This window comes from Salvelinus sp. IW2-2015, linkage group LG26 (assembly GCF_002910315.2).
Source record: "Salvelinus sp. IW2-2015 linkage group LG26, ASM291031v2, whole genome shotgun sequence".
NCBI lineage: Eukaryota > Metazoa > Chordata > Actinopteri > Salmoniformes > Salmonidae > Salvelinus > Salvelinus sp. IW2-2015.
This window is the reverse complement of record NC_036866.1, coordinates 28,886,380-28,899,824: the sequence shown is the minus strand read 5'-3', so window position 1 is coordinate 28,899,824 and position 13,445 is coordinate 28,886,380. Positions and strand designations below refer to the sequence as shown.

At 47.3% G+C, this 13,445-nt stretch overlaps 1 protein-coding gene and 1 long non-coding RNA gene across 2 annotated transcripts in view; both read left to right on the top strand.

Annotated features, from left to right (window-relative positions):
• LOC139023062 (uncharacterized) overlaps window positions 1–13,445 on the top strand; it is an 870,035-nt gene that overhangs the window by 531,883 nt on the left and 324,707 nt on the right. The window lies entirely within an intron of this gene.
• Window positions 10,293–13,445, top strand: part of LOC111952206 (extracellular sulfatase Sulf-1-like) — a 13,179-nt gene continuing 10,026 nt past the window's right edge. Inside the window, exon 1 of the mRNA XM_023970763.2 lies at window positions 10,293–10,695. Within this exon, the coding sequence (XP_023826531.2) occupies window positions 10,574–10,695 (122 nt within the window). The 5' untranslated portion in view covers window positions 10,293–10,573. The remainder of the gene's footprint in view (window positions 10,696–13,445) is intronic.

Genomic DNA, 13,445 nt, shown 5'->3' with positions numbered 1-13,445 from the left:
AAAGAAGAGACGAGTGCAAATTGTGCTCCTCTGAGTCTTGGCACAGTGAGCTTTAGCCAACGCTCACAGATTCGCCTCAGGCTAGTCCTAAAATGATTGAAGTGAATATATTTTGCGGTAACAGACATATAAACGTACACGAAAAAGTACAATATGGACGCCAGACGGATATCACTTGACAGTATGAATCAACACTGTGTTTTCCAAAAGAGGTCCTCAATGGTTAAAACATAACACATATAATGATTAAAAGGCAAGACAAAATTACAAACAACATAAAATACATTCATTTATATTGATAAAATACATTCATGTTGTTCCTAAAACGGTGTCGCTACTTAGCACTGCACTTCGATCGCCCAACCTTAAAAATCAATCATATTCATTTCATCATTAAAACAATTTATTAATTACACAATCATACACCGATCTTCAAATCAATACACCTGACCAGCCAGTATAATAAATACACCCTGACCAGTCAGTATAAATAAATACACCTGACCAGCAGTATAAATAAATACAGCCTGACCAGCAGTATAATAAATAAACCCTGAACCAGCCAGGGATATAAATACACCTGAACGCAGAGTATACATAAATAATCACCTGACGCAGCAGTATATAATAAATACACCTGACCAGCAATATATATAATACACCTGAACCAGCAGTAAATAATAAATAACAAACCTGACCAGCAGTATAATAATACACCTGACGCAGCAGTATAATAAGATACCCTGACCAGGCAGTATAATAAATCACCTGACCAGCAGGATAATAAACTACAACCTGACCAGCAGTATAATAAGATACCACCTGACCAGCAGTTAACTAAATACACCTGACCAGCAGTATATAAATAACAAACCTGACCACAGTATAATAATACCCTGACAGCAGTATAATAAATACACCTGACCAGCACGGATAATAAATACACCTGGACCAGCAGTATAATAAATACACTGACCAGCACGTATAATAAATACAACCTGACGCAGCAGTAATAATAAAATACACCTGACTCACAGGTAATAAATACACCTGACCGCAGTATAATAGAATACACCTACAGCAGTATAATAATACACCTGACCAGACAAGTAGGGGCACGTGAATTTTAGATTATTTAGGATATTATGTTTCAAAAGGCAGTTGAGCATCGGATCATAGATTGTCACCTTAGAATAAACGCCTTGTGTTTGTTCCTAAAGCATGGCGATGCATCATGCACCAGACCATCACCCGGTCTCTTTCACCACCTGTAAACGTTTCATCTATTATTATTTCATTCTGTAGCCTCATAAACTGCAAATGGTTTCCCCAGTTAGAATGGGAGGCCCAACACCAGTCATCACTTAACTCCACGGATCCAACTCTAATAATGGGTATTAACTCCTATATTTTGCTCATTGAAGACTTTCCACCGCATTCTCCCATAATTTATTTTAACCCGACACAAAATAATATCCAACATGGTGCGAACAACAAATATACTTCTGCTTTTTTTTTTAAAATACTGAAACTTTCCTGTTCCATCATAGATGCGAAAAAATATGTAATACTGTAGAACTGGATGAACCGTGGATGAAACTCGGTAATTAAGCAATTTGTGCAAGACTGGGCAATGAATTCAAACAAGACACGCCAGGAGAAACGAGAGGCATTAAAGGATAAAATGTATTTTAATTCCCATCACCTCCTCCCTCATCCTCCTCTCCTCAATCTCTCCCCCACACTCCTCATCCTCCTCCTCCTCTTCATCCTCCCTCCCATTCCCTACCCCTGCACCCCCCACCTCCCTCACCCTCTTCATCCCTCTTTCCTCATCATCCTCCCTCCACCCCTCCTCTCCCCCTCTCTCCTCCCATCCTCCTCCCTCTCCACCTCTCTCCTCTCCCCTCTCCCCTCCATCCATTCCCCTCTCTCTCCATCCTCCTCCTCTCCTCCAACTCCTCCTCCTCCTGCCATCTCCATCTTCTCCTCTCCATCCTCCCTCCTCCTCCTCCATCTGCCTCCTCCTCCTCTCCTCTCCTCCTCCCATCTCCTCTCCTCTCACTGCTACTCCTCCTCCCTCTTACACCTCCTCCTCCTTTCTTCATCCCTCTCCTCATCTCCTCCTCTTCCAACCTCCTCCCCTCCTCTCCTCCAGTCTCTCCGTCGAATCTACACTCTCAAGATCAGGAATGGCCTCCTACCTCATCATCAACTCCTTCCTCTGGACCTTACTCCTCGCCACCATTCGTCCTCCCGCTCCCACCTGCTCACAGGAGTCCCCGGTCCACGGATATCAAGACTCTACATCACAGACCCAGGAGGACCATTCCTCAACGCTTGTACCGCCTGGCGTCCTCCATGCGACAGGGAGTGTCACAACCACCTACCAAATGCTGTCCTGTCCTGAGCTCACATACCAGCCTTTTACACAGATACAGGACGGTGAGAAACCATTAGGAACTTTCTAGCGCTATGTATAATACAAAAATGTAGTGCCTCTTCCCCGTGCCCCAATTAAACGACTTTCAAATCATTCCCCTGTAAGTCTAAATGGGGAAACGTTCACCTTTCTCCGCCCCTAACATACCAACCTACTCCTAGGAACTAGGAACTGTCTGTTGAATTTAGTACCAGGAACCGTCTGTTATTTAGTACCAGATTTTCACGTTGCTTAGTAACCCGAAACGTCCGGTCGACTTCAGTGACAGTGCTCCTCCCTGTCCCACTCCCTGCCTGCCTCTCTCAGTCCCCTCCGCCTGCTTCCTCCTCTGTCCCACTCCCTGCTGCCTCTCTCAGTCCCCTCCCTGCCTGCTTCTCCTCCCTGTCCACTCCTGCCTGCCTCTCTCAGTCCCTCAAGTGCCGCTTCTCTCCCTGTTCCCACTCCCTGCCTGCCTCTCTCCAGTCCCCGTCCTCGCCTGCTTCTCTCCCTGTCCCACTCCTGCCTGCCTCTCTTCACCCCTCCGCTGCCTCTCCTGTCCCCCTCTGCCCTGCCTCTCTCCTGCCCACTCCTGCCTGCCTCTCAATGTCCCCACTCCCTGCCTGCCTCTCTCCCTGTCCCCACTCCCTGTCGCCTTCTCAATGTCCACTCTCCTGCCTGCTCTCCTCTCGCTCCCCACCGCTGCCTCTCTCCCTGCCTTTCTGTCTGCTGTGAGAGTGCAAAAGTGGTGTGGGTGCCAGGCTTCTGTCGGTCCCATCAGCTAGCGGCTCTCTGAGTGACGTCGGCTGGCAGGCCCGGAGGCAGGCGGGGGGCGGTTAAGGCAGGCGCTGGGCGGGCAGCTCATTTGGGTCCTGTGGGTTGCAGAGGCGTAAGGGCTGGTTTTGGAGCTGATGTGTTAGTCTCCAATTAGACCTCACTCGGGTAGACTGGCTCGAGCCCAGGAGGCTGCTAACTGGATGGAGATGGAGAGATGTTAGAGAAGAGAGACACAGGTGGAAAATACAGGGGAGATAGAAAGGGGGAGAGGCAGGAGGGGAGAGGGGGAGAGAGAGAGGGGTAGGGAGGGGGGTAGGCAGGGGGAGGGGGGAAAGAGAGAGGGGGAGAGGCACAGGGAGGGGGGGTAGGGGGGGAAGTGGGGAGGAGGGGGAGGGGGAGAGGGAGAGGGGGGAGCAGAGGGGAAGGGGGTTCAGAGAGAGAGATGGGGCATACCAACACAAAACACTGTCACTAAAGTCAACAGACAGATCCTGTAACTAAAGTCAACACAAGTTCCTGGTACCTGGTTACTAAGGAGGAGGTTTTTAATAGAGTGTTAGGGTCAGAGAAAGGTAAAGGTTTGCTCATTCGGACCAACAGGGAAAACGAGCTGATTTTTGCCAAGCCAAATCCCTTTATGACCCTACTCTATGGTAATGAGAAACATTGCTCGGTTTTTACATCATCAGCTTTAGAGAAAATACGTCCAGGTTTCTAAAGACAAGACATTTATGATCCTCCTGCCATTTCCGTACTTCTAACAGTTTGTGTGAAAAGCCAAAAGCCAAATTTCCACATTGCTGGGACAATAATGTTTTTCTAACTCTTAATTCTCTCTCTCGTCCTCTCGGCAGCGTTCTTTGGGAAGTATCTGAACGAGTACAACGGGAGCTACCCCTCCTGGGTGGCGGTGAAGGGTCGGGCTCGGTAAAGAATTCACGCTTTTATAATTACAACGTTTGTCGGAACCGGGTAACAAGGAGAAACACGGGCGTGTAGTATTCAAGGTACGTCTGGTCTATACCCGCGGGGTGATGTTTCCCTGTGATGTTCCCTGTGTGTGTGTGTGTGGTGTGTGTGTGTGTGTGTGGTGTGTGTGTGTGTGGTGTTGTGTGTGTGTGGTGTGTGGTGTGGTGTGTGTGTGTGGTGTGGTGTGTGTGTGGTGTGTGTGTGTGTGTGTGTGTGTGTGTGGGTGTGTGTGTGTGTGTGTGTGTGTGTGTGTGTGTGGTTGTGTTCCAATCCCTGTCTGCCACTTATAACTGCTCCATTAAATCCCATGACCTATTTGTTGTTCCTTAACGACTGAATGTAATTCAATGTAACGTCTTTCTCCCGGCTAATTGGTTCATATCTGATTTACGTCCCTGCGGGTTCTCGACGGGGCTAGGAATCTTGGTAAATTAATGGTAGAGTGTTGATTTGAATGATTTGAAGTGGCGTCTCCTTGGAGATTGTTCTGTGGAGACCGAGGGGTTTTATTTCATTGGTCATGACAACGTTAGAGATCATATAACAGCACTCCAAGAGAGGAGAAGTTGCCTTTAGGAAGCTACCACCCTGCATCTATATATATATCACTATATATATATCTCTCTCTATATATACTGTATATCTCTCTCTCTCACACACACACACACACAGCACACACACCACACACCACACACACACACACACACCAACACCACACACACACACACACCACACACACACACACACACACACACTCACTCACTATCACTCTCTCTCACACACACACACACACACATACTCTCACACACACTCCTCACAAACACCAGAAAATTAATTCCATGTCAGACTGGCTAGGAGAGGAGTGATATCCACACACACCAAGGACTTCAACACACACCAGGACTTCAACCAGACCAGGGATTCTAACAACACCAGGGACTTCAACACAGACCAGGGACTTCAGCACAGACCAGGAGACTTCAACACAGACCAGGGAATTCAACACACACCAGGGACTTCAACACAGACACCAGGAACTTCAACACAGACCAGGACTCAAACAATCCAGGGACTTCAACAAACACCAGGACTCAAACACACAGGGTCTTCACACACCAACAACACACAGCCAAGGACTTCAACACACACCAGGACTTCACACAGAACCAGGGTCTTCACACACACCCAGGTTCAACACACACCAGGACTTCACACCACCAGGCTCAACACACACCACCAGGGACTTCACACACACCAGGGCCTTCACACACACACCAGGCCTTCAACCAGGGACTTCAACCAGACACCAGGGTCTTCACACACACACCAGGGTCTTTCCAACACACCCGCAGGGCTTCAACACACCCAGGGACTTCACACACACCAACACACACCAACGGGCCTTCACACACAACCAAGCTTCAACACACACCGGCTCAGACCACAGCAGGGACTTCAACACAGACCAGGGTCTTCAACACACACCAGGGACTTCAAAACACACAGGACTTCAACACACCAACACACACCAGGGCCTTCAACACACACACCAGAGCCTTCAACACACACACACCAGGGCTTCAACACACACCAACACACCCACCAGGGCCTTCAACACACACCAGGGCCTTCACACACACACCAGGGACTTCAAACACACACACAGGGATTTCAACACACACAACCAGGGCCTTCAAACACACACACCAGGGATTTCAACACACACACCAGGGACTTCAACACATACACCAAGAACTTCAAAACAGACAAGGGTCTTCAAAACAGACAAGGCCTTCAACACACACCAGGGTCTTCAACACACACACCCAGGGTCTTCAACACACACCAGGGCCCTTCAACACAGCACACCAGGGCCTTACACACACACCAGGGCCTTCAACCACACACACCAGGGCCTTCAACACACACACCAGGGACCTCAACACACACCAACACACACCAGGGCCAAACAACACACACACCAGGGACTTCACAACACACACACCAGGGACTTCAAACACACACCAACACACACCAGGGCCTTCAAAACAGACAAGGGCCTTCAACACACACAGGGACTTTCAACACAACACCAGAGACTTCAACCACACAGGGACTTCAACACACACCAGGGCTTCACACACACCAGGGACTTCACACACACCAGGGCCCTTCAACACACACCAGGGTCTTCACACACACCAGGGACTTCAACACACCACAAGGGACTTCAAACACACACCGGGACTTCACACACACACCACGGTGACTTCAAAAACACACCAGGGACTTCACCACACCAGGGCCTTCACACACACAGGGCGCTTCAACACACCAACACACCACCAGGGCTTCACACACACCAGGCCTTCAACACACACACCAGGACTTAAACAACACACCAGGGATTTCACACACAGCACACCAGGGCCGCTTCAACAACACACACCAGGGATTTCAAACACAACACCAGGGACTCAACACATCACACAGAACTTCAAAACAGACAAGGGTCTTCAAACAGACAAGGGCCTTCAACACACACCAGGGTCTTCAACACACACCAGGGTCTTCAACAACACACCACACCCCAGGGCCTTCAACACACACCAGGGCCTTCACACACACACCAGGGCCTTCAAACACACACAGGGCCTAACACACACACACAGGACCTCAACACACACCAACACACCAGGGCAACAACACACACACCAGGGACTTCAACACACACCCAGGGACTTCAACACACACTCAACACACACCAGGGCCTTCAAAACAGACAAGGGCTTCAACACCACACCAGGGACTTCAAACACACACAGAGACACTTCAACACACACACAGGGACTTAACACACACCAGGGTGCTTCAACAACACACCAGGGACTTCATCACACACCAGGGCCTCAACACACACAGGGTCTTCAACACACACCAGGGACTTCAACACACACCAGGGACTTCAACACACACCACAGGGACTTCAACACACACCCAGGGACTTCAAAACACACCAGGGACTTCAAACACACCCAGGGGCTTCAACACACACCAGGGACTTCACACACACCAGGGCCTTCAACATACACCCAGGGACTTCAACACAACACACAGGGCCTTCAACAGCACCACACAGGGATTCAAAAACACACCAGGGATTTCAACACACACATGGACTGTCAACATACACCAGGGGACTTCCAACAACAACCAGGGCTTCAACCACACCCAGGCCTTTCCACACACCAGGGCCTTTAACACACCCAGGGCCTTTACACCACCACCAGGGCCTTTAACACACACCAGGGCCCTTTAACACACACCAGGGACTTCAAACACACACACACACACACACACACACCACACACACACACACACACACAACACACACACACTCACTTCTCACTCTCAACTCACACACCACTCATCACACACACCAGAAAAGTAATTCCATGTCAGACTGGCTAGGAGAGGAGTGATAATCCACACGACACCAAGGACTTCAACACAGACCAGGGCCTTCAACACACAACACCAGGGCCTTCAACACCTACCAACAACACACCAGGTACTTCAACACACACCAGGGACTTCATCACACACACCAGGGACTTCAACACACGACCAGGGACTTCAACACACACCAGGGACTTCAAACACACACCAGGGACTTCAACACACACCAGGGACTTCACACACACCAGAGACTTCAACACACACCAGAGACTTCAACACACACCAGGGGACTTCAACATACACCAGAGACTTCAACACACACAGATACTTCAACACACACCAGGGCCTTCAAACACACACCAACACACCAGGGACTTCAACACACACCAAACACACACAGGGACTTCAACACACACCAAGTGCTTCAACATGACATCATGCGCCGAACCCTCCCAGCTGTCAGTCTAAAGGAGTTTTCCCAGTGCGGAGTATGGCACAATTTCTCCCATATGCCCTATATAGTGCACTGCTTAATGACCAGGGCCTGTAGAATAGTGCACTATGTAGGGAAAAGGGTGCCATTTGGAATGCAGGCAGTCCTGTTCCAGTGTCTGTCCGAAGGACGGGTATAAAAATGCTTGGTAGTCAGACGATAAATGACTTGTCTTGTTGAGTTAGACGGAGGTGTAAAGTTTCCCGACACGTTGAGGTGTGTAAGAGATGTGGGTGATGGATGGACGGTTGAACGAGCACATTGTGGTTTCCGAACCAAGTGGACCCTATAACAATATAATCCCCGAGGTGGGCAGTGGACACACCACACACACACATAGACACACACACAGACACTCACACTCACACAGATACACACACACTCTCACACACTCTCACTCACTCTTCACACACACACACACACTCACACTCACACTCACACTCACCACACACACACTCTCACACTCTCACACACACAACACACACACACACACACACACACACACACACACACCACACACACACACACACACACACAACACACACACACACACACACACACACACACACACAGATACACCACACACTCACACAGACACTCACACTCACTCCTGTCTTATTTGGTGTCTTGTGTGAATTTAAGTATGCTCCCCCTAATTCCCTCTCTCTCTCTCCCTCCGGAGGATCTGAGCCCTAGGAACATGCCTCAGGACTACCTGGCCTCAGGACTACCTGGCCTGATGACTCCTGGCTGTCCCCAGTCCACCTTGTCATGCTGCTGCTCCAGTTTCAACTGTTCTGCCTGCGGCTATGGAACCCTGACCTGTTCACCGGACGTGCTACCTTGTCCTGGACCTGCTGTTTTTGACTCTCTCTCTCCCTCTACCGCCCCTGCGTTCTCGACCTCTGATTCACCCTGCTGGTCATCTATGAACGTTTGAACATCTTGAAGAACAATCTTACCTTAATGGCCATGTACTCTTCTAATCTCCACCCAGCACAGCCAGAAGAGGACTGGCCACCCCTCATAGCCTTGTTRCTCTCTYGGRTTCTTCCTAGGTTCTGGCCTTTCCAGGGAGTTTTTCCTAGCCACTGTGCTTCTACATCTGCATTGCTTGCTGTTTGGGGTTTTAGGCTGGGTTTCTGTATAGCACTTTGTGACATCTGCTGATGTAAAAAGGGCTTTATAAGTACGTTTGATTGATTGATGGTGATTTTGGTATTAGAAAATCTCTCTGCAGCTCTGGATGCCCCTTGCTGCATTGCAGAACTTACATTTAATCTCAATTCCATCAAATCATTGGTACCTGTGAGTTTTAGTGTCCTAGAGTTCAAGAGAATCCTAGAGTTCTAGAGATTCCTAGAGTTCTAGAGATTCCTAGAGTTCTAGAGATTCCTAGAGTTCTAGAGTACCCTGGAGTTCTAGAATACCCTGGAGTTCTAGAGTACCCTGGAGTTCTAGAGTACCCTGGAGTTCTAGAGTACTCTGGAGTTCTAGAGTACCCTGGAGTTCTAGAGTCGTAGAGTTCTAGAGTCGTAGAGTTCTAGAGTACCCTGGAGTTCTAGAGTTCTAGAGTCCTAGAGTTCTAGAGTGTCCTAGAGTTCTAGAGTGTCCTAGAGTTCTAGAGTGTGCTAGAGTTCTAGAGTGTCCTAGGGTTCTAGAGTGTCCTAGAGTTCTAGAGTGTCCTTGTCTTATACTGTAAGTCAGATCATGAATGGGGTCCAAACATATTAAAGCACTTACATTACATATAAAATGAAAGATAAAACAGTAGATCATATAACATTATTACACTACTACATATCTACAGTACAAAATGTATAATACCACCATACAACAATATCACAATCTACGTGTGTGTAGAGTGTGTGTGCTGGCGTTTGTGTCTGTTTGCTTGTGTCTGCGCCTCAGTGTGTGTGTCTCTTCACAGTCCCCGCTGTTCCATAAGGTCTATTTTCTGATTCTACTGCTTGCATCAGTTACCTGATGTGGAATAGAGTTCCATGTAGTCATGGCTCTATGTAGTACACTGTGCGCCTCCCATTGTCTGTTCTGGACAGAGCCTAACCTGAACAATACAAAACGTTTTATCCACACAATGAGAATTAAAGATTGAATCCACATTATTGGAAACGCCACTGTCCGCCCCACCGCCTTTGTTATTGTTTTTGTTTTTTGTTTTGTTGATGAAACAGAGCTGATGAGCGTCCAACCGCGTGGTCAAAACAATGACATATTCTGCTGTTCTGTTGTACGTGTTAAAACTGTGTTGGTTGTTTACAGTCACTTCTTTGTTGTTGTACTATCCCAAACAGGTTCTGCTTCTCTTTAAACAGCAGTTTCACCATGAGGGATTCCAGCTGTAAAGCTGGTACTTGTTATTCCTGTTGTTGTTCTCCCCGTTGCAGGACTATTTCACGGACCTTATCACCAACGACAGTATCAACTTCTTCCGTATGTCCAAGAAGGTGTACCCTCACCGGCCAGTGATGATGGTCATCACCCACGCTGCCCCCCACGGGCCGGAGGACTCAGCCCCACAATACTCAGAGATGTTCCCTAATGCCTCCCAACACATGTGAGATGCACACACGCACCCTCACACACGCACGTACGCACGCTCACACACACACACACACCACACACACACACACACACACACACACACACACACAAAGTACTACATACTGTATTTGTTTCAGCGAGGAGAGGAGAGTAAAGGAGGGGAGAGGAGAGAGGAAAGGAGTTAAGTTTAGGGCTGATTTTCAAGTTTTACTGCTAATCTACAAAGCAGTACATAGACATGCTCCTACCTATCTCTCCGATTTTGTCCTAGAATTTCTAAGCAATCAGCTTGATTCTATTCCTATGGTTCTGCTCCAGCAACGTTCCGATCTCTCAGGACAGGGCTAAGTTAGGCCTCCCCATTGGTTGGAGTTAGGGGGGGGTGTTACTAGACCCCTAGTTGGCTTAGGGATAGTCCCCTTTTTTTCAAGTTTCGCCTAAATGACATACCCAAATCTAACTGCCTGTAGCTCAGGCCCTGAAGCAAGGATATGCATATTCTTGGTACCATTTGAAAGGAAACACTTTGAAGTTTGTGGAAATGTGAATTGAATGTAGGAGAATATAACAAAATAGATCTGGTAGAAGAAAATACAAAGAAAAAAACAACTGGTCTTTTTCTACCACCATCTTTGAAATGCAAGAGAAAGGTCCCAGTTCTAGCCATCACTCTTGTTGTAATTCCGATAGTGTCCACAAGATGGCAGCGCAGATGGATAACTTGAAGTATGAGTGAACTACAAGACTTTTAGTGTGAAGTCCCCAGGTACATTTGGGCAAATCGTGAAGGAGACATTCGCATTCATATTACATTTTCTCTGCAGGAATATCATCAAATCTGTATACTTGGACTTTGATTTAGCTTTTCCAGTATTAGTAGCCATATTATAAGTTCAACATTTGCAAATCAACCAGTTTTCATAACTTCATAACTCTGAATATCCTTATAATTTTTGTCCAACATGAAAAGGCATACTGTCGTACAAGCATAGAAGCTACATTCTACGACAAAAACATGGTTTCCGGATACTCCCAAAAAGCACAGCTCATTGGCTATCTAGCTAGCTTTGTTTGACCCCGATTGGTGCTTATTTGACCGAGATACAGTTGTTCAAGTGATGTCCGCCCGCATCATCGGCGTGCCACGAAGGTGTCGCTCTCTGACCAAATATGGTGTCCTATAGGATATACTACACCCTAATGATATTGTGAAGTCCAATTTGGACTCCAGACAAAAGGACAAAATTCCACTGGTCTAATGTCCATTGCTTGTGTTTCTTGGCCCGAGCAAGTCTCTTCTTCTTATTGGTGTCCTTTAGTAGTGGTTTCTTTGCAGGAATTCAACCATGAACATTTCTGAGGTTGGAAAGTCTAATTAACTTATCCTTTGCAGCAGAGTTAACTCTGGGTCTTTCATTCCTGTGGCGGTCCTCATGAGAGCCAGTCTCATCATAGTGCTTGATGGCTTTTGCAACTGCACTTGAAGAAACTTTCAAAGTTTTTGAAATGTTCCTTATTGACTGACCTTCATGTCTTAAAGTAATGATGGACTGTCATTTCTCTTTGCTTATTTGAGCTGTTCTTGCCATTATATGGACCACAATTTACCAAGCTGTAGTTCACACCACACATTACCAAGCTGTAGTTCACACCACACATTACCAAGCTGTAGATCACACCACACATTACCAAGCTGTAGATCAACACCACAACATTACCAAGCTGTAGATCACACCACACATTACCAAGCTGTAGTTCAACACCACATTACCAAGCTGTAGATCACACCACACATTACCAAGCTGTAGTTCACCACACACATTACCAAGCTGTAGTTCACACCACATTACCAAGCTGTAGATCACACACGACACATTACCAAGCTGTAGATCACACCACACATTACCAAGCTGTAGTTCACACCACATTACCAAACTGTAGATCCACACCACACATTACCAAGCTGTAGTTCACACCACATTACCAAGCTGTAGTTCACACCACACATTACCAAGCTGTAGATCACACCACACATTACCAAGCTGTAGATCACACCACAACTTACCAAGCTGTAGTTCACACCACATTACCAAGCTGTAGATCACACCACACATTACCAGCTGTAGATCAACCAACATTACCAAGCTGTAGTTCACACCACCACATTACCAAGCTGTAGATCACACCACCCATTACCAAGCTGTAGTTCACACACCCATTCACAAGCTGTAGATCACACCACACACTTACCAAGCTGTAGTTCACACCACATTACCAAGCTGTAGTTCACACCACAGATTACCAAGCTGTAGATTCACACCACACATTACCAGCTGTAGTTCACACCACACATTACCAAGCTGTAGTTACACACCACATTACCAAGCTGTAGTTCACACCACATTACCAAGCTGTAGATCACACCACACATTACCAAGCGTAGTTCACACCACATTACCAAGCTGTAGTTCACACCACATTACCAGCGTGTAGTTCACACCACATTACCAAGCTGTAGTTCACACACATTACCAAGCTGTATTCACACCATTACCAAGTTGTAGTTCACACCACACATTACCAACGCTGTAGTTCACACCACACATTACCAAGCTGTAGTTTCACACCACATTACCAAGCTGTAGTTCACACCACATTACCAAGCTGTAGTTCACACCCACATTACCAAGCTGTAGTTCACCACCACATACCAAGCTGTAGTTCCACACCACATTACCAAGCTGTAGTTCACACCACACATTA